This window comes from Gordionus sp. m RMFG-2023, chromosome 5, assembly GCF_954871325.1.
Source record: "Gordionus sp. m RMFG-2023 chromosome 5, tfGorSpeb1-WG-v2, whole genome shotgun sequence".
Lineage (NCBI taxonomy): Eukaryota > Metazoa > Nematomorpha > Gordioida > Chordodea > Parachordodidae > Gordionus > Gordionus sp. m RMFG-2023.
In genome coordinates, this window is record NC_088779.1 from 30,347,813 (window position 1) to 30,372,035 (window position 24,223).

General features: G+C 28.4%; 1 protein-coding gene across 1 annotated transcript in view; it reads left to right on the plus strand.

Moving 5' to 3' along the window:
• LOC135929724 (electroneutral sodium bicarbonate exchanger 1-like) overlaps positions 1-24,223 on the plus strand; it is a 54,875-nt gene that overhangs the window by 1,072 nt on the left and 29,580 nt on the right. Inside the window, exons 2-7 of the mRNA XM_065466428.1 lie at positions 2,103-2,263; positions 7,919-8,107; positions 11,032-11,279; positions 16,523-16,683; positions 21,959-22,046; positions 22,194-22,340. Coding sequence (XP_065322500.1) covers positions 2,103-2,263; positions 7,919-8,107; positions 11,032-11,279; positions 16,523-16,683; positions 21,959-22,046; positions 22,194-22,340 — 994 coding nt within the window. The remainder of the gene's footprint in view (positions 1-2,102; positions 2,264-7,918; positions 8,108-11,031; positions 11,280-16,522; positions 16,684-21,958; positions 22,047-22,193; positions 22,341-24,223) is intronic.

Consider the following 24,223-nt stretch of genomic DNA (forward strand, 5'->3'; position numbering starts at 1 on the left):
TAATTTTTACTTTTTTTTAAACATTATTAACGAAAGTAATAATGATAGTCCTCTCAATGAATTTTCATCCTGGTGTCCTTAGAATTGAGACACTTTTTGTATTTGTATTAATAAAAATAAAAGATTTAGGGCTATTCGAGTAATTATAAATCTTCAATTTTTTTTTAAAAATAAACTTTTACGGGTATGATTTATCAATGAAAACATAAAATTATTACATACATTATCATTAAGTTTGAAATAAAATCTTGATATCATTGTTGTTCTCTGACCAGGTATTTCTATTAGTATATGGTGTGAATTTCAACCTGGCCCACCTCAGATTTTATAAAATTTATTAGAGTTCGCGTATATTATAACTAAGAAAAAAATAAATTTTTTTAGCCTCCAACTAATGAGAGGCTGAGATACGGTCCTCTAAGGTCAAAATAATGGGGAATTTTGATTAAAATGTTCTGAGCTAGGAACGTCGGCTTAATTTTCTTTATATAGAATAAGGGTTGGCCTTGGAAGTTATATAAAGTTAAATATCGTTTAAAAACTAAATGTTTATAACCTGATCATAAAATCTAATCGGCATTTTTTTTTCCTCTCAAATTTATTTGTATATAGATATAAGACTTAATTAATATAAATGCATAATTTCAAATTGGTCCGAGCTCAAGTTTAGGAGATGTGGCATTTTAATCATTAGTTCAATTATATAAAAAATTCGCAATAAATATTTGATAAATCCTTAATTTGTAATATACCTTAATCTAAAAATTTTTTAAATATTTTATTATTCTATGTATATTTAAATAAAGATTAAATAAGCTGAAGGGGGGGGGGTAGGGGGGGTAGGGGATTGTTAATATATGTAATATATTTACTTTGCTCCTAAAATTTTCACGATTCGGATAAACGTATGCGTTCCGGAGGCCCTAAGAAACGTACTTCCTTGTATGATTAACCATAATGAATCATTAAAGATAAAATTTCATTATCTGAATTTTTTTTTTATTTACGATGATAAATTTGAAACAACACATTCTCGAAATGGAAAAATTTCAAATATTGACGGTTTTACTAACTTCTTGGATCTTAAATACAAGTAAAATTTTCTACGACTAAAATCCATGGCAAGAATAGCAAAAAAATTTGTTCAACAAGAAATAGAATGTTTTATCCAATGCAAATATCATAAAGACTGGAAGTATTTTTCGAATCAGATATTAAAATCTAAATTAAAAAATTTATCAAAAATGTTTTGTTTCTGGTGGTTGATCCGTACATAAAAAAAATTTGAGAGAAAAAAAAGCCGATTTGATTTTGAGACCATTTCCGGTTTTCTATTTCCGGTTTTTGACACTTTTAAAATTTTTTTAAACAATGTTTAACATGTAACTTTAAAGATCTACAATTAGGCTCATAGAAATTTAAATGAGGCTTCTAGCTCAATTACCACCAAAGATATTTAAAATTAAATGGAGTCGACATTTAGAGGCCCATATCTCAGCCGATGATGGCGGATGAAATTTTATTTGTCTTCAAAAATTAAAATATATAGAAACTCTTATAGAAATTCTCAGAAAAATCTGAAGGGGATCGGGTTGTAAATGAGCTATTTTGTTGATTTGTCAGGAATCGACCACATGTATATTGCAGTCAATTCTAGTAATCGGCCAGTATATAAATAAAATTATCTGAAATTTTATAGAATAGGTATTTTATACATACTGGATTGTAATTATAGCAAAATCAGATTATTAACATGTAAAAAAAACATTTTGAACAAATGATTGTTCTATTCACCTTACTATAAAGTGTTTGTGAAAATAAAATTCTAGTATGTATAGAAATACCCCTTTACATCAAACAATTCTGTTAGATATTAAACGACTTGACTTAGGCAATAACGTGTATTAACTGATTACGTCAATAACATATATATACAATACAACGATTAAAATAAAACTTTAATTCTAGTCAAGGGGGACTTAAATTTTCTGTTAAACTATCTAAAACTTTTTTTTCACTTTAGATAACCTTGAATGAATCATAATTTTCGTGATTAAAATGCCAATCATTTAGAACAAACATGGATATTTTTTAACCTACAGATGGGTCAAGTTTGAAGAGGACGTGGAGCCAGGCAGCCACCGGTGGTCCAAGCCCAGGGTCGCCACGCTAGCCTTACACTCTCTCCTTGAACTCAGGAGTTGCATCCTCAACGGGATGCTCATATTGGACATGGAGGGATCCTGCCCTCTTGACATTCAAAGTTATACATCATCTTTTATTTATCTGTCATTCATTAAAACTCTCGCATAGTCGTCACATTAATTCTACAGATCTGGTCATAGTTGGCTATAAATTTATCTACTGATTATTAATATTGTTATATATTTTTTAATTAATAGAAAGGGGTGGCGCGGGCGGTGGTTTAAATTATTAGGCGTGACTGCCCTTCTTAAAATTTTTGGCGGACGTGATTGGGCGCATATATTTTACATGAATCACGTGATTTTAAAGGAAAGGGAAAGAGGAAAGGAAAAAGGGGAGAAGAAAAATATTTTGTATGGTTGGTACAATTTGTTGGGTTTCACGATTTTTGGAACGTCAATTGTTGATTAAACCTGTCACTTGCTTTGTTTGGAGATGAGCAGCGTCTACATGACAGGACAGGATTTTCACTGGATGCAAGCCCCCTTCAGAAACCTTTGACTACCCCATAAAAAAATTTACCGACTTCGGCCGCAGTGTCTTTCTATTATTATTTTCACCTTTTTTAATTTTATTGATTACCCTTTTCAGAGAATTTTATCTAGGGTAACTTAAATTAATATATCTCTACTACCAACTATCGATATTTGGTGAATATACAGAATTTATTTTTTTAGACAATAAATTCAATTTTTTAAAACCTCCATTATTTACAATGAATTGATTATTATGGCATGCTGAAAATGTTCTAAACCTTTTAAATAACGTTTAAAAGGATAGCAGAAAGTTTTATTCGGAAAACAATATGTATGATTGTTTGCAATATATAGATTTGGTCGATGAATTGTATTATAATAGTTCTATAATAAAAGTATTAATTTTTACAGCAATAAATTTTGTCCTATTTCATCTCAAAATTTGATAGATAACCCCCCAAAAAATTTATCCTACCCCCATTAAAGCAGCCTATCCCCTGCCCCGATCAAAAAAATAGGGTGCAAACTGTTCCTACCCCTCCCGCTCATGTAGACGCTGGAGATGAGAGATAAATCGACATCTGTACAATCATTGAGAGATGTTAAGAGACAGGGCCTGTTATCTAAAAAAAACAAAGGAAAAATATAAAAAATTAATAATGCACTGAACCCCCAAAGAAGTCATCATTAGATGTGTCTTTTCTAATTGATATCATATATATATAATTTACTTCAAATCATTATTATTAAAATTTCACGTGACACTCATTAGTTCTAATTTTACTTGAATCTGCACAACACTGTAATTAATATTTTATGTGACCCATTAGAATTGAATCTTGAATACTATTTGAGGTTGAATTTAGAATAGAATGATTTGGAGAAATACTGCATACAAAACACGATAAAATATTAATTTTTATTATCTTTTTCGATATTTTTAAATGTCGTAATTAATTTTTTTAATTATTTTTTTAAATAAAAATAATTAAATACTTACCGATGACATGACATGGCGAGGACATCGGAAAATTATAAAAATAGAAATTATTTTAATCAATATTATAATATCTTAATCACTCGTAAAAATAATATTTTTTGACATCTATAACTAAGACTAAATATCAGCAGTAGTGCACATATATGTCTGAGCTTTCAATAACTCTTTTTAAATTATCAAGTTCAAATATTTTTCTTTGCAAAGATCTTCAAGATAATAGTTCTAATAAATTGACAGGAGAAGATAAGGAAAGAAAACTATAATATTAAATTTACCTTCCAACATTTTTACTAATGTTAAAAATGTCCGGGTTCAGGGTTCTGTTCCTGGAACAAAAAAAATGACTCAAAATAAGACATTTTTTTCATTCATTTATAGTAATAAACTTTAATATACACAATTCATAATTTACAAATAAAAAAAATTTTAAAATGAAAATAAATTATATTTTAGATGTTTTATTCAATCGCACAATCATAATATGCTCTAAATATCATCTTTGAGCCGCATAAATTAGACAATACATATTTCAAAGATGAATATCCACGTTTTACTGTTACCTAAAATAGATAGTTATCTTTATAATTCATAAATTATTGTACTACTTGTGTCGCCGGTACAGTCATGACGATTAGACAATATATATAATTCTGGATATATTTAATTTTCTTCCCAGAATTTTAAAATATATGTATCCTCCTTTATTCTCTTCTATTAAAGATGCAATAGACATTTTCTCCTTTCTATCTGTTGAATATTTTTTTTCCTCTATCTAAAAATAAAATTTCAAGATCATCAATGTTGCTATCATTATCATTATCATCACTACAACCCAGTAGGTATTATTGTCGTAGCCTACAATATATTGTAAATAATGGAATTTTGGGCATGTCATTAATCCTTATGACGAACTTTAGCCATTTGTTTTTGCTCAATACTCAAGAAAACTTGATATCGAGTAAATATATAGAAGCGTATATAAAATTATTTTGCAAATATTATTGCTCAATACTCAAGAAAACTTGATATCGAGTAAATATATAGAAGCGTATATAAAATTATTTTGCAAATATTATTGCTTTCGAATTTCATGTCTTCTAATATTTCGTATGAAAAAGGACTAGTAAATCTTTCTAAATCTAATCATCTAATCCATATGCCATAAAAATCAGATAAACATAATTGTTCTGATCGTAATCTTAATGTTATTATTTTTAAAGGAACTAATACACTAGTAAGGTCCTTTATTTGGCACCAATCATCTTTCGACAAAATGATTTCACATGATCCTATAATAAAATCGTTACAGAAATCTTTCAAACTTAATAATCATTCTAGCATCATACAAATTGAGGTGTTGTGCAATCCCACTTCATTGATTTTAAAATTCTTACAATTGTGGGAGTTCTTAAATATTTTGCAACATACCTTGCTTTATCAAGGATAGTTAAATGATTATTTTTTTTAGGCAATCATTAATAGCCAATTGTAGAGTATAGGCTGCAAATCTGATGCAATATATATTGGCGAGGAAATCTATGAATAAATTTACACCGTAAAATATTATCACCTACACTAGAAAATAATTTATGATATCAATCTCTAAATAAAATGGAAGTCCAAGAAGAAATTGAAAGAAAACCGCGAAGATAAAATAAATGATTTTACGATTTCATGACACCTAGAACCTTTGGATCCTCCACTTTTAAGAAGGTTCCGGATTCTGGTACGGTCAAAATACGAGGGTTCGGTATCACATCTTTGGTTAAAAGACGAATTATTTTTATTTTTTCATTTTTTTTAATAATGAAATTTTGTACTGAATATAATTGATAAAATTCATTTCTTTATATATACATTTTATAAAAATGATAAAAAAAATAAATAAATAAAATGATAAAATATATCACAAAATGAAAGTTATTTTTTGAATAGTTTTAAGTTTTACAATGAATAATTCTTATCTAAAAAATATAAAAGCTAGTTAAATAAAATATAAAAATGTGTTGTGCTTCGTTTGAATGAGCTGAAAATTTTAAGCTAAGGAAAATGATTATAAAAATAAACTAGTTATACGAAAATTATGAATATATAAAAAATATTTAACTTGATGCAAAATTAATAAGAGAAGAGAAGAGAAGAGAAGAGAAGAGAAGAGAAGAGAAGAGAAGAGAAGAGAAGAGAAGAGAAGAGAAGAGAAGAGAAGAGAAGAGAAGAGAAGAGAAGAGAAGAGAAGAGAAGAGAAGAGAAGAGAAGAGAAGAGAAGAGAAGAGAAGAGAAGAGAAGAGAAGAGAAGAGAAGAGAAGAGAAGAGAAGAATTTTGATTCGCAAATAATGTAAGATAAGTCAATTTAACCATATTTCGTGCATTTATGTTTTATAAGAATTTTTTAAATTTATGTTTTGCGTTTTATCCCTCCGTCGATTTATTTATAGCGTTTTAATTAATTTTTATATTTTTGAATTTCTCTATATCGTTGTAAGTCGTTTTTTTTCCATATCCATAATGTAATTCTCAAGTTTCTGTAAAGTTTGATTTCTGATAGGACTTGCATAGTTTGATCTTGAACTTAAATAATTTGACCTTTAACTTGAACAATTTGATACTCTTGTGCATCACCTTTTCCCCTTCTAACATAAAATTGTGCTCGGTTCAAAGTTATCAATATTTATATTTTTCGAGTTTGTTTCAATAATTTCATTTGTAATAAAGGTTCGATGATTTTTTTTTTTAGCTGAATCATAATGTCTTTTTATCTTATTTCTAGTATTTATTTGAAATGATAAATTTTCTTCTTTTCCTTTTTATAATTGACACCTTTGTTCCCGCATGTTTTCGTTGGAAGTTTTATGCCATACTTTGTCACCTAATTTGATATTTCTATTTGACGATATTTTGCCATTCAATCAATTTATTCTCTTTATTCTCCAAAGGTTTTATTGAGTCCTTGTTCTAATTGATCTTGAAAACATTAATTTGCTAGGTATCATATTTGCAACATGGTGGTGTGTTACGATAATTAAATATTTTCCATATTTCTTTTTTATACTCATTTTCATAGTTTTTTTAAGTTTGCTTGGTCCTAAAATTCACAGGCTATGACCAAGAACCCGGAGCTCAAATAAAAAATATTTACTAAAACTAAAGAAACAGCAATTCAGCTTAGGGTTAAAAAAAATTTTTTTTAATCGGGACAACTTAGGGCTTAGAAATACCAAAAAATATAGTATTAAAATGAGTTATTATGTTGGTTAGCCGAGCAATTATTTCCAGCTATACCATCCTAGTTCAGAATTAAATACGAAATTTCTGGCGGATTTATTTAATTTTTTAAAGGCGAAAGAGCATTTCGAATGCAATATAGAAATAATAATAGTATTTAAATAAGTTTTTTTCCCTCTTTGTTTCATTTTTTGGATGAGACATAATAATTCGTCAAATTTTTTATAGGGTACAACCCCCTATAAAAATATGTAAATGGGAACGAGAACCCCGCTGCCATAATGAAGTCAACGCCTATGAAATGAAGGATATAATATTATATCATTATAAATGTTTTGATAAAATTATGTAATACACACTTTAAGATAGTTGACGAAATTAGATGACGCATCTATAGAGGAGTCACTTATAAATAAGTGGCATTCTTTGCAATGCAGTAATTTTAAATGATCTGTATTGGTATGTTCGTGTTGGGCATCTCCAAAAAATTTTACATTTAAATATGGTTATTTTATATTTGTAATTGTATTTTCCTTGTGTAGCATCATTGTTTCACTTTCCGGTTATGTTATTATATCTTCTAATAACTTGGTTCATAATATTTAAGGTAATGATGTATGTACAACGATTTTACTGAAATATGGGAGTTGTTTAATAAACGTCATATAACATTTACCCTATCGCAAAATATCTAAACTAGGATTAAATTTTTAATTTAAATTTTAAAATAATATCATTTTTTAATTTTAATATAAAAGTAGTACTTTGTTTAAAATACAGATATTTTAAAATTTATACCTTGGATACAAGATCTTTTCGAATTTATTTTGTATCTTAGATACCCTGTAAATAGTATATAATTTTTATTAATAATCTTTGAATGTGAGATGGTATCCAACTATAATATTTGGAATTTAAAAAAAAGAAAATTGATTTTCTTGATTTTTTTAAAAATCAATGATTTAAAAGCACCTTACCCAAAATAAATAATTGCTTCTATCTTATATTAAAAAGATAATCTTATCAGCTCTCTTCTCTCCTCCAATCAAATAACGCCGGAAATAGAGGTCGATGTCCGCGGGATACTCAAAGCACCCCACGTTTTTCAATACACTAAGAACGCTAATTTTAGGAACGTCGCTTCTAAGAGTCATTTTCCTAACACAGCTTCGCTACCCGTTATAGGAGCCGGACGATTGCACGGTTTTAAAAAAATTAATCGAAAAAAAGAAACATATATAAGGGAATGATGCAAAAAGGATGTGCTAGCAAACTAGGCCATACCCTGACCCGTAGCCTGCAAAATATTCATTTTATATTTCCCATTCTTCGTTTTTTTTTTTGGAAATTCGTATAAGTAGTAACTTATTTATATTTTAAAGAAAGAAAGAAAGAAAGAAAGAAAGAAAGAAAGAAAGAAAGAAAGAAAGAAAGAAAGAAAGAAAGAAAGAAAGAAAGAAAGAAAGAAAGAAAGAAAGAAAGAAAGAAAGAAAGAAAGAAAGAAAGAAGAAGAAAGAAAGAAAGAAAGAAAGAAAGAAAGAAAGAAAGAAAGAAAGAAAGAAAGAAAGAAAGAAAGAAAGAAAGAAAGAAAGAAAGAAAGAAAGAAAGAAACAATAATAACACTTATCATTATATTTAAAACACTATAAAATACAATTTTAAAAATGCGATACCAAAAAAGTAACCACAATTATATCTAAAAATTTCTATCTATATATAAAAATTCTCTAGCTTTGATTGTAAAACGGATTTTCGTGCCTAGATTTTTAAAAAAACTTATAGGTTAATTGCTAAAAATGGTGGTTTGTCTATCTCTTATTTTATAAGAATAAAAAAAATCTTTTGAGCAAAATATCATGGTTATTTTTTATATAATTAAGTGTTAAAAAAACTTTGAATTAAAAAAAATTTAATTAGGAAAGAACTACTTCATATTTAGAGCACAGATAATGAATTATATAAATTTCTCTCGTAAAATTGGAAAAAGTGGAGATAAAAATAACCGATTCTTACGTGATGATATAAATAAAATATATCCAAAAATACCGCAGTTGAAATTAAAATCCTTGTTTCACAACCTGGTAGATTTTTTATCTTAAGTTTATCATTTTTTTCTGTGTATATATACTAGAGAACTGCAAAGTAATTTTTTCGCAACCCGAGCCCGACCCGAGCCCGACCCGAGCCCGACCCGAGCCCGACCCGAGCCCGACCCGAATAAAATTTTGCAATTTAAGTTTTAATATTATAATAACCCAAAAAAAATTTATGTGTATTTATTCAGTTCAGCCACCTTAAATAAAAGTTTATTTGACGGCCATAATCTATTCAAGATATATATTATATTATAAAACGATTAATATACAAGCGAATTTAAAAATTATAACGATTATATAATACAATAAGCATCATTTATGCGAATATAGATATGATATAAAAGTTAATAAATATATAAAAAATATAATGAACATATTATATTATATTGACCTCATCAATATCATTATAAAAATTATCACAAAGTGAATAATTATGATATATAAATAAAGAGGCGTCCAGTTTATCTGGCTTTAAACGAGTCCTTCTCTCCTCAAAGGCCCTACCAGCAGCTGAAAACGCCCTTTCACTGCTAGCCGACGAAACAGGGATAGCTAGGAATTTAAGAGCTATACTTTTGACAAAATATTGGCAACAATCAACAAAGCCTTCCCCATGAATTGTATCAAATGATCTCAAATCACGTCCACAAAACATAGTAAGCACCTTTGTGCACTCTTTTTTCAATTTTGTACAACTTTTGAGTTTTTTCGGATCAGTACCAAAAAGACTATCAATTGTTAATTGTGTATTTTTACTCTCTGCTGTTGTACTTGTATTTGTATATACACATTTATGTCTTTTAAGTTGATTTGTGCCTAAAATAATTTAATAAGATCATATTTTATGTATAAATATCTAACCTGTTGTTATTGAATTATATACATAAATAAATTTGCATATAATACAAATGACATAATTAAGCTTTTCTTTATTTTCATCATATATAAATGAAAATTTCTTCCATACATCGGATTTTCCATTAAGATTCTCCCTTACTTCATATTCTTTTGTCTTAATCTTTTCACCAATTCTTTTTAATTTTGCATCCATTGAGATGCTTTTTTTAATATTGCTGTGTCTAAAATCTAAAAAAAATATTTAAAATGACTTTAATCAATTAGATTGAAATAAACAGAGTTGGGCAGTACTGCGAATACTTGTATCTAAGATACATGATACAAGATCCCTTTATATCTTGTACTCAGTATATTTTGACATTTTTAATAAGTTACTAATATCTGTATCTAAGATCCTTAATTCTGAAAAGAATCTTGTATCTTTTTCATTTTCTTGACAAAAGATACAGATACCGATTCTTTTTAATATTCATGTTTTAAATTTTACATATCAGGGTATACATCTTATTTTCTTTGAGAATCTTGTATTAATTTCCTAATTTTTTTCTGCCATATTTTGAAATATTGACAACCAAAATTAGCTGGAAAATTTACAACTCATATTAAGGTAGATAGATAAAAAAATAATAATACCAAAACGAAATAAGTAAAGATTATATTTTATATATAAATGTAACTTAGAATATCATTACCAATTTTATATAATATTTTTTAATTTCTAGGATGATTAACATTTATGATAGTGAAATTTAAATTATAGAAAAAGTTCCCCTGAATCAAATCCCAATCTTAAATTTTATATGGAAATTTTTTGAAACAAATGTTAAAAAAGACAATGTATAGGCTAGATAAATAATAAATAAAACTTATCCTTAGTACATAAAATATGTCTTATCTTATAATTCACGGGAAACACACAATTTAGTGATAAAATAGTTTTTGTTAGGTTTATAAAATAATAATTAATAATGACATGACATGTTAATATGATTGACATTTTAATCCTAAAATGTGATAAATATTAAATAATATGGTTTTATAATTAATATTATAAATTATACTGACTATTTAAGATATTAATATTATTATTTATTTTCGGGTCGGGCTACGGACAGCCCGTGCAGTTCTCTAATATATACATTATATATATAATTATATGTATAATATACTCAGCCAAATTTAACAACGTAACGTCTCGCAACGTCCCTTCTTCAAACAATTACTCTAACCAACCATCGCAGTTAGAACCTTCCCCCACAAACAAGGCGCTCGCTTCGAACGGAGAGCTAACTAAGGTTAAGCGAATTAAAAAGGTTTCTATGCCTAAAAGCAAGACTTCCCCCGGTCCACTGTCTCCCACTCACAAATTGACGGATAACCTTGAATCATCTGACAACGACTCCAAAAAAATATCGCCCGCGGTAAATATATACGAGGGAAGAATGCGATGCTATCAACTCTTCTTGCTCTCCTATTTCATTTAAAAATAATAATGTTATAATATAATTAAGTTTTCTAATCATTGTAGGGGCATCACCGGATCGATCTACCAATTTTTTTGAACCCGATATTTGTCGGTATTCACTTAAAACGATCCCGATATTTTTTTTAAAAATTGATTTGTAATTTTTATCTCACCCATTTATGGGTAAGATCAAGAAATAATAAAAGAAAAATTTACGCATACTGATATAAAATTCTAAATAATTAGTAGCAGGCGCCTAAGCAGTAGGGGGGGGGAGGGAGGCAGGGGGACAAATCCCCTCTACAAAGTTAAAAAATGCAGATGCAGGATATATTTTAAGTTATTTTATCATTTAATTTCGATTTCAAGTTTTCCGGGGTGATATTTACTTTTTATTTTCAAATTTTATTTATCTAACATTTTCAAATTTCTAGTCAAATAATAATTATTTCTGAAATTCCTTGTGCAACAGGGAGAAAGAAATTGCAAGCTTGTCCAACGAGACAGTGTCTTCGCCATCAAGCAGTAACAGCTTTTATGGGGTTAGAAGAGCCAATTATTTGCTATCACTGAAATATCACAATGGCCTGAAAGAAATATTTCCTCAGAAGCAAGAAAATTATTGGATTCAATGCTTATTCCAAATTTTTTTTCTCATTAGAATGTATTATTTAATTATACAACTATTTTATGTAATACTTTTCAAAAACATGATATTGACTTGATTAAGAAGATGAGAATAGCGGAGAGCATTTTATTAGAACTCAAGGAAATTAGAGCTAATGTTGATGAAAAATTTCATATTTTATATGTTATTGTTGAGTCAAAATCAGAGCTATACGTGTTTAATATTTGTCTCCTTCGACTTGCAGCGAGGCAAGCTCATCGTTAATACATTAATATAGGTTCAGTAGAAGAGTATTATAAAACAAATGTCTCCTCTCTTAGATACATTTATAAGCTAAATAAATGAATGGTTTTTAATTCATCATGCAGCACTTACCAATCTGCAGATATTACTTCCACGAAAGACTTACCAAATATTTGTTAAATTTTTATCATGAAGATGTTAAAGTATCTTATGATGCTTTATTAGCTGAAAAACTATGTCCATAAAATTAACCTATGATGGTTGATGCAGTCCCAAAAAATGCTATGGATGCTTTGCATTTTAAACACATTTAAATTATATTCCCAATGTTTTAAAAGGGTTTATATATGTCGTATTGGGATTCGGAATCCCAAACGTGGGGATTTAAATCTTGAATCCCCACATTCCGAATCCCCACGAAAAAAAATTCAGAATCCCCCTGAAAAAAATATAAAATAAATATAATTACTCTTTCTCCTCGGTTTATAAAGGTTCATTACGGTTAGAAATTTTTTTTTTTATCGAAGCAACACCGTCTTCTAATGTATTTTTTATTACAAGCATCTATGAAATTATATATATTCAAAATAACTCATTTTTAAATATATTATTTAAATGTATAAGTAATATATTTTCAAGTATAAATAGATTCCTCTTTGTTCGTGACGATAACACGAATTTTAGCCCCCGAAAAAGGCCCTTTCTACAGAAACTTGTGTTGCGGGAACCGCCAGTACTATTAAGAGCACGTTTATATGATTCTGGATATTCAAATTATTTCCAGTTCTAAAATATAAAAACTGAACCGGTTTAAAGCGGTTTAAACCAGTTTTTTATAAAGGTTCTTTTTACTCCTTCAAAAAATAATTATATCGGTTCGGTTACGGGTACGGTTCGGATATTTATAACAAAAATAATTTTTTTTTAACTGGCTGGCACCAGAAATTTTTATTTTTTAGAGATATTTTGAATATGTATTACTTTTATGCTTTATAATACTCGAAAAAAATGGTTTTTATATAAATTAAATGGTAAAAAAATAAATGTGGCAAATGAAAATATTCAAGCTTACCGCTAAAAAATTTTCGACTCGACCCGACCCGACCCGACCCGCCCGCTCACGAAAGGCGATATTTTGATTTCACGCCCGAAAAGTTGCCGGTGTTTTTTAAAAATTTTTCAAAACTTTAACGCTATAATTTTTTTAAAAACTTTTTTTGATAATTTATTCTATTTATTTCTAAAACCTTTATTAAAATTAAAAGTATACTTTATCATTTTTTAATAAAAAAAAAAATATCTCATTCTGTTCAGCTCTATTTAGTTTTTATAGAAGTTTTAAATTTTAAAAAAAAAAAAATATATATCTTTACTTTTTTTCAAAATGTTATTTTTTTCTGGAATTTTTTCTTGGGGAACGAGAGTCAACCCTACCCGGGCATCAGTGGCACCTACAACGGTGAGGCTCCAAGCAACTGCTTCTAATATTTAATTCTTTTATTGTTTTACTCAACCCATCCATAACCAAGTGATTTCTCGTTTATGATATAGGACTCGACCTCGTGATTCGGTATACATATTAAATTAAATAATAAATGGGGAGGGGGGGGGTGGTCTTATTAGGTGGATTTCTTGTCATAAAATTATTTTTTTCCGATTTCGAAATATGCCCTAAAAATATTAACCAAAATAATCACAAATGATTATTTAATAATTGCACATGGCATAATATAAGAGATGATAAATTCTTAATAACCTCATTCAGGGCCCCTACAACGGGCGTGGTCCGAAGCAACTGCTTCAGTAAATTTAAGTGGGGGTACTTTTTTTACATCCATCATGATCATGTGATTTCTGGTTTATGAATGTAACAATAAGACCCCCCCCCCCCACTTAATATTTAATTTAATGTATTGACGGAAATTTTGGTCGATGTTTAGTAAATTTGTTATCCGAAATTTCTTGTCATAAATTATTTTTCCAATTTTAAAATATGCCTAAAAATATTAACCAATATTGACAATAGCAAAATTCCTAGAAATTGGATTACTTATAGTATTAAAATGTATAAAGTTTTTGCTTAACATGTATCTTATTTGATGGTCCAAACGCAAATTCAAAATGGGCATGTGAAGGTCTAGATAAATGGCATAAAAAATTCAAAATGAGATTACATTTAACAGGTGCTTTTCAATCATAGTTGATGGCACATACGATGTTTCGAAATCAGAAGCAATAGCTTTGATAGTAAGATATGTTGAAAATAGTGAGACGCCGAAGCCTGTTGAAAGATTGATTGACATATATTGTACGGGAAATACCACAGGTCTCGATATAAAGCATAATATAATATCCAAACTTGGCTCGATGAATTTACCCCTTGAATATCTAGTTGGGCAAAGTTATGATGGCGCCTCAAACATGAGTGGAAGAATCAATGGTGTGCAAGCCTTGATTAGAGCAGAGGCGCCAAAGGCAGCTTTTATTTGGTGTTATTGTCATCGATTAAATTTAATCGTTGTTCAATTATGCCAATCAATTAAAGAACTTCGAAATGTTCTAGGAATACTAGATGAGATTTATGTCTATTTTAATGGTGTAAAAAGATATGAGGTACTCAAAAAATTTCAGTGTAATGATCTGAAAAAATCGCAACGATTTCTACGCGTCAAGAATACCACTCGGTAATAGTTCCTTATTTATTTAAATTTTAAATGTTTTTTTATTAAGAAGCTGGCTATCTTCATATAAAGCTATTGTAAATTTTTTCAACTTTATGATGCCTTGAGGGCAGCTTTAACAAATTTAAAGGATCTGAAGATCCTGCCACTTCCACTATGGCTAGTGCTATAGTCTTTAGAATAGAAAAATTTGATTTTATCTTATCACTTTGTGTTTTGGATAAAATATTGTTGATTTGTACAAATTGCAAACCATTTCGAAGGATATAGGATTTTCAATAAATCAAATTCAATAGGCAAAAGATTGCTTGATTAATTTGAGAAGTATAATATAAATTATTGTCTTAATTATTTTTTAATCTAATAGATAGTAACACTGAATTTTTGGATGTTTTTTAAAAGGCACAAGATGTTAGAAATCTACCTTTTGATTTTTAAAGTACAATCCAAAAAGGAGAGGTATGGTATATATACTTTCATCATCAAATAAATATAGAAATTTTTTTAGCTTTAAAATAGGTGTGTTTTATGCTGCACTCGATTTAATTATTATGCAGTTTAACGAAAGATTTAATGATGATTCCATGAAATATTTACATCAAACATCATTTTTTACGCCAAAGGGAATGGCAGAAAAATCAATTATTAAAGAAGATATCGAGGATATCTGTGAATTTTACAATTTAAATTCAAGTCAAATTTTCGAAGAAATGTTGAAGTTTAGAAATATTTATAAGATGGACAAAATGGGGAATGTAATTAATACTCATGACCTAGAGGTTCAAGAATCTAAAGATTTGTCAGATTCTGAGAATTGTAAATTTATTTAATTAAAATATTTTTACCAATACATTATTTAGCTTCTTCTGATGATAATGATAATTCAGGGACTTACGATTCAGATTGGAAAAACTAATCATTTATTTTACCTTATCGTTTACTTTTAAATTTTTCTGCTTTCCCTAATTTAAGAATTTTATATAAATATCTATTAACCATTCCCACAACCTCATGTACTGCCGAAAGAGTCATGAGTAAAATTAAATTAATTAAAACAAGACTGCGTAGTAGCATGAAAGATTCTTTTCTCAATAATTTAACTATATTATCAATGGAAAATTTTTTATTTAAACAATTAAATACTGATGAAATTATAAATTCTTTCGCTTTCTCTTCTAATTTATCTAAATTATTAATTTAAAATATTTATAAAGTTATATTTTTTGCATTTTATTTATATTATATATTAAAAATTGATGCAATAAAAATTATTTTTGAAATTTATGGGTGTCATAATTATCATTTTTCGAAGGGGGGGGTGATACTTTTCAAGGGGGTACTTTTCATGGGGGTATTCTGCTTCATTCGCTCAAAAAGTGTAGGGGCCACTGAGCTCATTCATATACTGCCCAAGACTTCTTTAAATACCATGAAAGATCCATTTCTTAATAATTTAACCATTTTATCAATTTAAAAATTTTTTTTTAAATTATTTTTAGTTTATCTAGTTAGATAATACAATTTTTATTATAATTTTCGAAGTGAGCTTAATAAATTTGTTGAGCCGATAAATCTAAATACAAAAAAAATATATATAAATTAAAATTATTATGTTTTTATATTTGCTAAAAAAAAAAAAAATTAAAGGTTGGCAATTGCCATTTTATGAAAAAGTTGCCTGAAAAGGCTGAGGCCGCTCACGTTTTGATAGGGGAAGCCCCCTTTTTGCAGAAACCTATAATCGCCTTCGTTCGTTTGCGAGACGCGGTTTATTTAGCCGACGCGACCGAAGTACCTATTCCTTCGAGGTTTCATTCCATCTTATTTTTTCGTTTTTTTTTTATAGCCCTCCATTTCCTTAGTACAAAGCAACATTTATCAAATTTTCATAATTTAAGTGAACTCTATACTTTTCATTATGTTTTATAAATTATTTTAAGATTATATCGTTGCTTGAAAACATAATTACTATACAAATATAGTGATCACATAAATTATTTTTCAAATCGAATCGAAATTTTAACAATAGACAAGAAGAATAGATTACCCGATGATATATTAAATATAATTGGTATATTTGACTAATTATTGAATAATTTATTATATTTTTTATCTGCTTTATAATATATTTTGTACTTCAGTTTATATATCTTTTACAAATCAATATAAATATATCAATTATTCATCATACATATTAACAATATATTTGAATACGATTAATCATATTATCGATTGCCTTTCAGGTTAATGGATTCTATTACACCTATTCTCCCCTATTCAGGCTTTCGATTTGGAACGGGATAAATTGTTTTCTTGTCCGTTTAAGGATAACGCCTACTTGTACCTTCGTTCTCTACTACTGGTTGATCCGTACTGTAGATTTCAATCTTTTCATTTATGATGGTTTTTTATGTTATTGAGTCTTAGGATCAATGTCTTTGGTCATCAAGTCGTGTATATAATCAATGTCTTTGGTAATAGGATTAATGTCTTTGGCTATCTATAGGAGTAATTTCATTCATTAGTGGTGTATTTTGCATCGCTTCTCCTTCTCTTCCTTCCTCTCTATTCTTTAAATCGATTCATCGAACCTATGTTTTAACTGATTAGTCTTCTCTATAAACCTCACTAAGTCTCAGCTAAAAATGTCATTGGTCCTGTTCTTTAACGATGATACCTGGAATATCTTTTTTTTAAATCTTTTGCATATATTTTTTCATTTATATTAAAAATAACCAGGTAACTGGGGTATGTATATGGGTAATTCCATACCAAATCGATAACTTTTGGGCCCGACCTTTTTAATTTCGATAAAATTTTGCATACTGAGAGAATATCGTTAGAAAGCATCGAATCCAAAATTTAGGCCTCCTAGTACTCATAGTTCCTGGGATATCAATGGTCAAAAGTACCAAAAATGGCCTTTTTTCGAAAAATACGATTTTATAATGATTTTATAAGTTATAAGTTATATGTCATTTTGTAAATCTATTAAAGGCTTTTATTAAATATTTAGGATTTTTTTGAAATAATATTGTTGCCGTTTTTATTTACGTTATAAATTTTAAACATGAAAACTTCAGTTTCGCTTTCCAAATTTTTTTGAATTTAATATTTTATTATTCTCTAACCTTATATCTATTCATTAAAAAATTTCATGGTTGGTACAACCATGGGTTTTTTAGTTATTGGAATTTAAAAAATTAAAATAATAAATATTTTTTCAAAAATAGATGGCGCTCCTTTATAAAATAACGCGTTTTGTTAAGATTATTATTTATTTTAAACTTTTTTCTATTTCTAAACCATAAAATAGCAAGATTTTCTATCATTAATATCATGAAATGAGATTATTTAGCTGAGGTTATAATCATTTTTTTCTTATAAAAAATTTTAATTTCGAAAATTTTATAAATTTTATAGATATTATAATAGATAAATATTCATGAAAGATGTAGCCGTTGATAGACTAACTATTGTTAAAATATTATTTTTTGGGATGAAAAAGGATATCCTGTGCAGCTGGATTAACAAAAGAATTTGCTGGTCCTTTAGGGTGAAGAAAATTAATTTTTACTTCATCTCTTAATTACATTCACTTCTTGTACAAATCCTAAACCACCAATCGTTTTCATATGCACGTGTTACGTATCCTCTAATCTAGTCGATTAATTGATCCTCGATCCAAGGATCCTCGCGTGGATATACTATATTCTCCACAATAAATGTCTGCGAATTAGAATATAGTTTAGGTGTTGAGTTTAGTTAAACAATTACTCGCCTTAAAATGATTATATAATTCTTTCAAATTATTAAGAACTAACCCTTTTTTGAGCGTTCACTCGTTCCCCCTTTTTCAATGCTTTTACGCGATTAACCCATTATAATCAATTGAGTATCTCATAAAATTTAATAAACTATTTATTGAGTTCACGACTCCAGTTCATGACTCGAGTCGTAAAAATGAGTCGACTTATCGACTCAAAACTTAACTTGACGTAGGTAAGCCGACTCGCGAGTCGGCTTACAACACTAGCGAATAGTGAGGAAGAATCGAGGGATAAAATTAGTAAATGGAAAATGGCTGTGGAAGCAAAGGGTCCGAAGATGAATGCAGCAAAGACAAAGGTGATGATTGGTGGGGAAAATCGAAAGATGGAGGAATCCGGTAAGTGGCCTTGTGGTGTATGATGGAAAGGAGTTGCTAGCAATTCAATCCAATACACCAGGTGCCCGAAATGGGTACGTAATAGATGTAACGGGAAAAGGGGAAGTTTGATGTTAGAGAACAGAGATGAGAATGATTGGATGGATGTGTGGGGTATCTCTGAGAGAGAGAGAGAGAGAGAGAGAGAAACTAGCAAGGAATTGCGAGCAAGATTGGGTATAGAAATTATTAGACTGATAATGCGACGATAATAGACTAAGATGGTTTGGGCATGTAGAACGTGTGACAAAAGATGCACCTTCATGGAAGTAGGAGGATCAAGACCTAGAGGAAGGCTGACCTGGACAAATGTGATAGCGACGGATACGAAAAGCATGAATCTTACAAATATTGATGCTCAGGACCGCTAAAAATTGAAAGAAAGCTTTCTTTCTTTCTTTCTTTCTTTCTTTCTTTCTTTCTTTCTTTCTTTCTTTCTTTCTTTCTTTCTTTCTTTCTTTCTTTCTTTCTTTCTTTCTTTCTTTCTTTCTTTCTTTCTTTCTTTCTTTCTTTCTTTCTTTCTTTCTTTCTTTCTTTCCTTTCTTTCTTTGAGGAAAACTGGCCTACCTGAATAAACATGGAATGCGCCATAAAACGGAGAAGAAAATAGATCATTACATTATTACAAGATTTTAAAATAATATCCCTTTTTTTGTTACCGGTATTTTTAAACGGGACACGTCTTCTATATTCAAAAATGGAGACTGCCGATCCTTTGTCAAAATTAAAAAAAAAATTAATATATATTTTATCTATCCACCTCAAATTCCTTTTTGCGACTCCTCTTAAGAACCCCAAACCCTTAAAGCTTTTCTAGCTCCTTTTCTGGAACATCTAATCGTTTGAACATATTCTTTATTACCACGATTTTTTTCCGCATATTTTCCTCTAAATCTCCTTTTTATTCGACAATTATGGTAAATTGCATTCAAATTGGTAAGCGGAAAGCGGAAAATAATTCCTCGGGGAAAAAAAATCCCCATTTTATAATTCTTAGAAAATAATTCTCCGGAATCGATATTCTTATAGGGAATTTTTTTCTCCTATTTTATTAATTTTCTAATTTTTTTTTTTATTATTATAAAAAAAAAAGGAGATTTTTTTTTCCCGGGGAATTATTTTCCCGGATTCACTTTGTCGTGCCGCTCTCTTGTCACTGTTTTCGCGATTTTATTTATCTCCTTTCCTGCAGATAATTTTCCATTTCCGTTATCTCCATTGAAGTCGCGATTGTGTTGATTAATTTCGGTATATTTTTCATTCGTAATTTCCGACACTTATTTATTCCCTCAATACTGCATTATATATATCTCTTTAAAATCACACTTATTTGTTTTTATCTTTAATTTATTTAAATATTCTGTAATCTTTCTCCCCCCTTTTCTTGTTCTTATTTTCCAAAAAAATAATATCTAGCATAAAATTAGTTTTCTTCGAGTAATAATTTTTTAAAGTAAGTTTAATTATATCATCATATGATATTTCATCTAACATCTTCGGTAAAACACAAAGTAAATAATTTTGAATAAACCTCTAATCCAATATTTGCTCATAAAAAACGATTCGTTGTCTCCTATTTTGGAGATTTTAAAAATGAATTCCATCTTTGATTTTATATTAGATTTCTCCATTTGAAACTGCGCCAACGACATATTTGACTCTTATTTAACAATTTATATCTTAAACTGCATTAATATATTCAGTACTGCTTATACATATTTGACAAATCTTAAATACATCAATTAATCATGGTAGAGAATACAATTAATCATATTACAGTTGCCTCTAAGGTAAAGGATTATATTACAATAATAAACTAGACTGACAATTGTATGATTAAAATATGAAATTTTGGACGGGACTAATTGAATGCAAGTTTAATTTACTTAATAGGATTAATGAAAGTGATTCGACCATAAAAAATTAAATTTAGAAACGTAAAAAGCTAAATTTTATTTTTTGATTTCCAAGCTCAATTTAATTTTATTAGAGTCCTGCACTACTAAATCTTATTCCGATGGCTCTACTTTATATTATATAATAAATTAAAAACAGGGTTAATCCTTTTTTTAAAGCTTTGATTGTCAGTGTCGTGTTATAATATTACATGTGATTAATATTACCCATTACAGAATCTAAATTCCTTGATTTCCATTTACTTTACGCCTTAAAATCAATTTTTTTTAGGCATTATTTTAAGGAAAACGCATATTAATAGTTTTAATCGGGATTAAACTCCTATTCCTCCATATAAATCTGTTTATGCATACCAAGGCCACCGTCCTTCCTACAGACGTGCTATATTCTTTGTTATGCCTGTTATAAATCAGTTTTTCTTTACCCAATTCATTACCAATATCTTGTATATTCGCTTAATCAATCGTATCACCATATATGATATGATTCTTTAAATATATTGCACAGATCCAAATAGGTCTATCATAGCAAAAAAAAATTCGAAATTTGAATTTATAAATAAGAATTCATTAGTTAAACTTTATTTTAATTTAAAAAATTAGTTAATTTAAAACTTAAAAATATTTGACGTGACACGCTAACTAATTAGTATATGCGTTTTTTTTAAGATACTGAAGCAAGTTTTTTTAAATTTAATATCGGAGATGTTTCTTAGCATACCTAGAATACCTACTCTATAAATTTATAGACTATTTGTGTAAGATATTACTTTCCTGAATTTAAAAGAAAGTTAATTTTTGGGCTAAAATTTTGATTTATCCGTTTTTTATAAAAATTGGCGAAATCGCGTTTATTTTCCTATTACGCGCATTGCCGATAAAAGTTATATACGCGTTTAAAATTGCATTTTATTTTGCGAAATATTTTTTTTAAAATTTGTTATACTTCACCTTATTTAGATTTATATTTTTGCTCATCGGTCCCGTTGGATACGTTGACAAGTACCACGAAATTGGGCGATGTCTGGCTACCTTGATGTCGGATGAAGTTATTCTTAAATTATGTTGTGTAAAACAATGGTTAATTAAGGTTTACAATGCTAAAGAGTGAAAGAGAGAGAAAGGGGATATAATAATAATTACTGTCATGTTTTTGAATAATGTTTTTATTCAATGGTGCTTAAAATCGATCTAGGTGTTCCACGACGTGGCTTACAAGGCCAAGAATATCCAGGATATTTTGGCGGGGGTAGACGAATTTTTAGGCCAAGTCATAGTCCTTCCTCCAGGAGAGTGGGATCCTACCATAAGAATACAACCACCTTTGAATATCCAACCCCAGGTTTTATTCCATCATACATACAATATTCTTTTTATGATTTTTTCTCCTTATATTGTAATCTTTTACATACATTTCTAACCTTTTCAATCTCTTTATTTAAGTCATTTTTAATCTTTATTTTTTTGACCTTTTCTCAATTTTTTTTCTTCTCATTTTTGATCGCAGACAATTTTTTACATGAAATTATTTAATTACAATTGCTAAATTAAATTAATCGTTTGGTTATTATGTACCTTTTTAAAATTAAATAAGCTTGAACTGTAATATTTAGCGATATGTAAATGATAAAATATAATCATTTTAAAATTCTTATTTTTAAAATTTTAATATTTATGCAAGACGCATTTATACTTTTGATCAAGTAAGTAATTTTATAATTTTATTTAAGACTATAATCTTTAATTTATGAATAATTAAACATAAAAATTAGGTAAATGTTATAGAATTTCAGTGATTTTTGTCATTCATTTTATTTAATGAATAAATATTTTAAAAAGAAATTTTTTTTTGTTTTAAAAAATAAATGGTAAAAACAAGGGGAAAAATATTAACAGTGAAACAAAAGCTCTAATAATTGACGCGTTAAAAAAAGGTTCCATGTCAATTCAGCGAAACTTTTATCGCGAAACACTTCTTAAAAACTTTTATCGCGAATAAATTTTATAGCAAAACTTTTATCGCGAATCCACATTAGCGAATATTTTTCCGCGAAAACAATATAGCGAAACAAATATCGCGAATTTTTTATAAGCGAAACTCTTATCGCGAAACCTTTAAAGCGAATACATTAGAGCGAAATTTTTATCGTGAATCAATAATCGCAAAAAATTTTATAGCGAAGTCAATATCGCGAAACATAAATCGCGAAGACAATTTAGCGAATTCTATTTCGCGAAATATAACGCGGCCTAATACTTTTTGTTGTAATATTCAAATTAGTTAAAGAAAAATGAATAAAAAAAAGATTTATTATTCAGATTAAATAAAGTTCAAGATTATTTCAGTTTGTCTTTTAAACATTATGTAAATGAATATGATAGAAAAGTATATATAATCGGAAATATTTTACTTAAAAAAAAGAGGATGATGTTACGAACTTAATTTTTATTTTAATTTTTATTATTTTAATTTTTATTATTTTAATTTTTTTAAATTAATTTAGTTTGATTATATTTTTAACTTATGATTTAATAAAGATTTAGTATCTTTTAACCTTTCTTATTTGACAACGATTTTAATCTCTCAATCCTTCTAAAAACATCAAAATGTTACAATGATGTTGGAGGGTGGAGGCGACAGGGCAATTTCAACAATTCAGTCTAATTAACTCTCCCACTAGCCTCAGCAATATAAATATCAATACCATATTGGTTCAGTGGTGTCTTGCAGCGATTGATCCAGGCTTTAGAAGATCAAAAGTCAGTCTAATTAACTCTGAAAAGAGATTCTAAATAAAGGGGGAAGGGGATGTATGAGATGACTATCGACACTAAGACAAAGAATGAGAGCAATAAAACAATGGTATCAATATTAATGGTCGTATTTCGGAGAATTAGTCGTTTAGCTAAAAAGAATGCGTCACAAGAGATCGTTATACGTACAAGTGATCGATGTAGCTAAAAGAATTTCGTTATAAATTTTTATTAAAGATATACGGTTGACTGTTATTTAAGTTGATAATATTTAGCAAAATATCAGGTTGTTGATTAACCAAAAAATCTTCATAAAGAGAAACGGCTTTTCGTCATTAGAAAATTTATGCCGCAATCGAGCTCAATTAGAGATCGGATTTTTATTTTGGATCAAAAGATAGAAGAAATCATATCGTATAAGAGATCATAAGGCAAAGTGGATATCTGGACAAGCGACTAGGTAGAACAAGT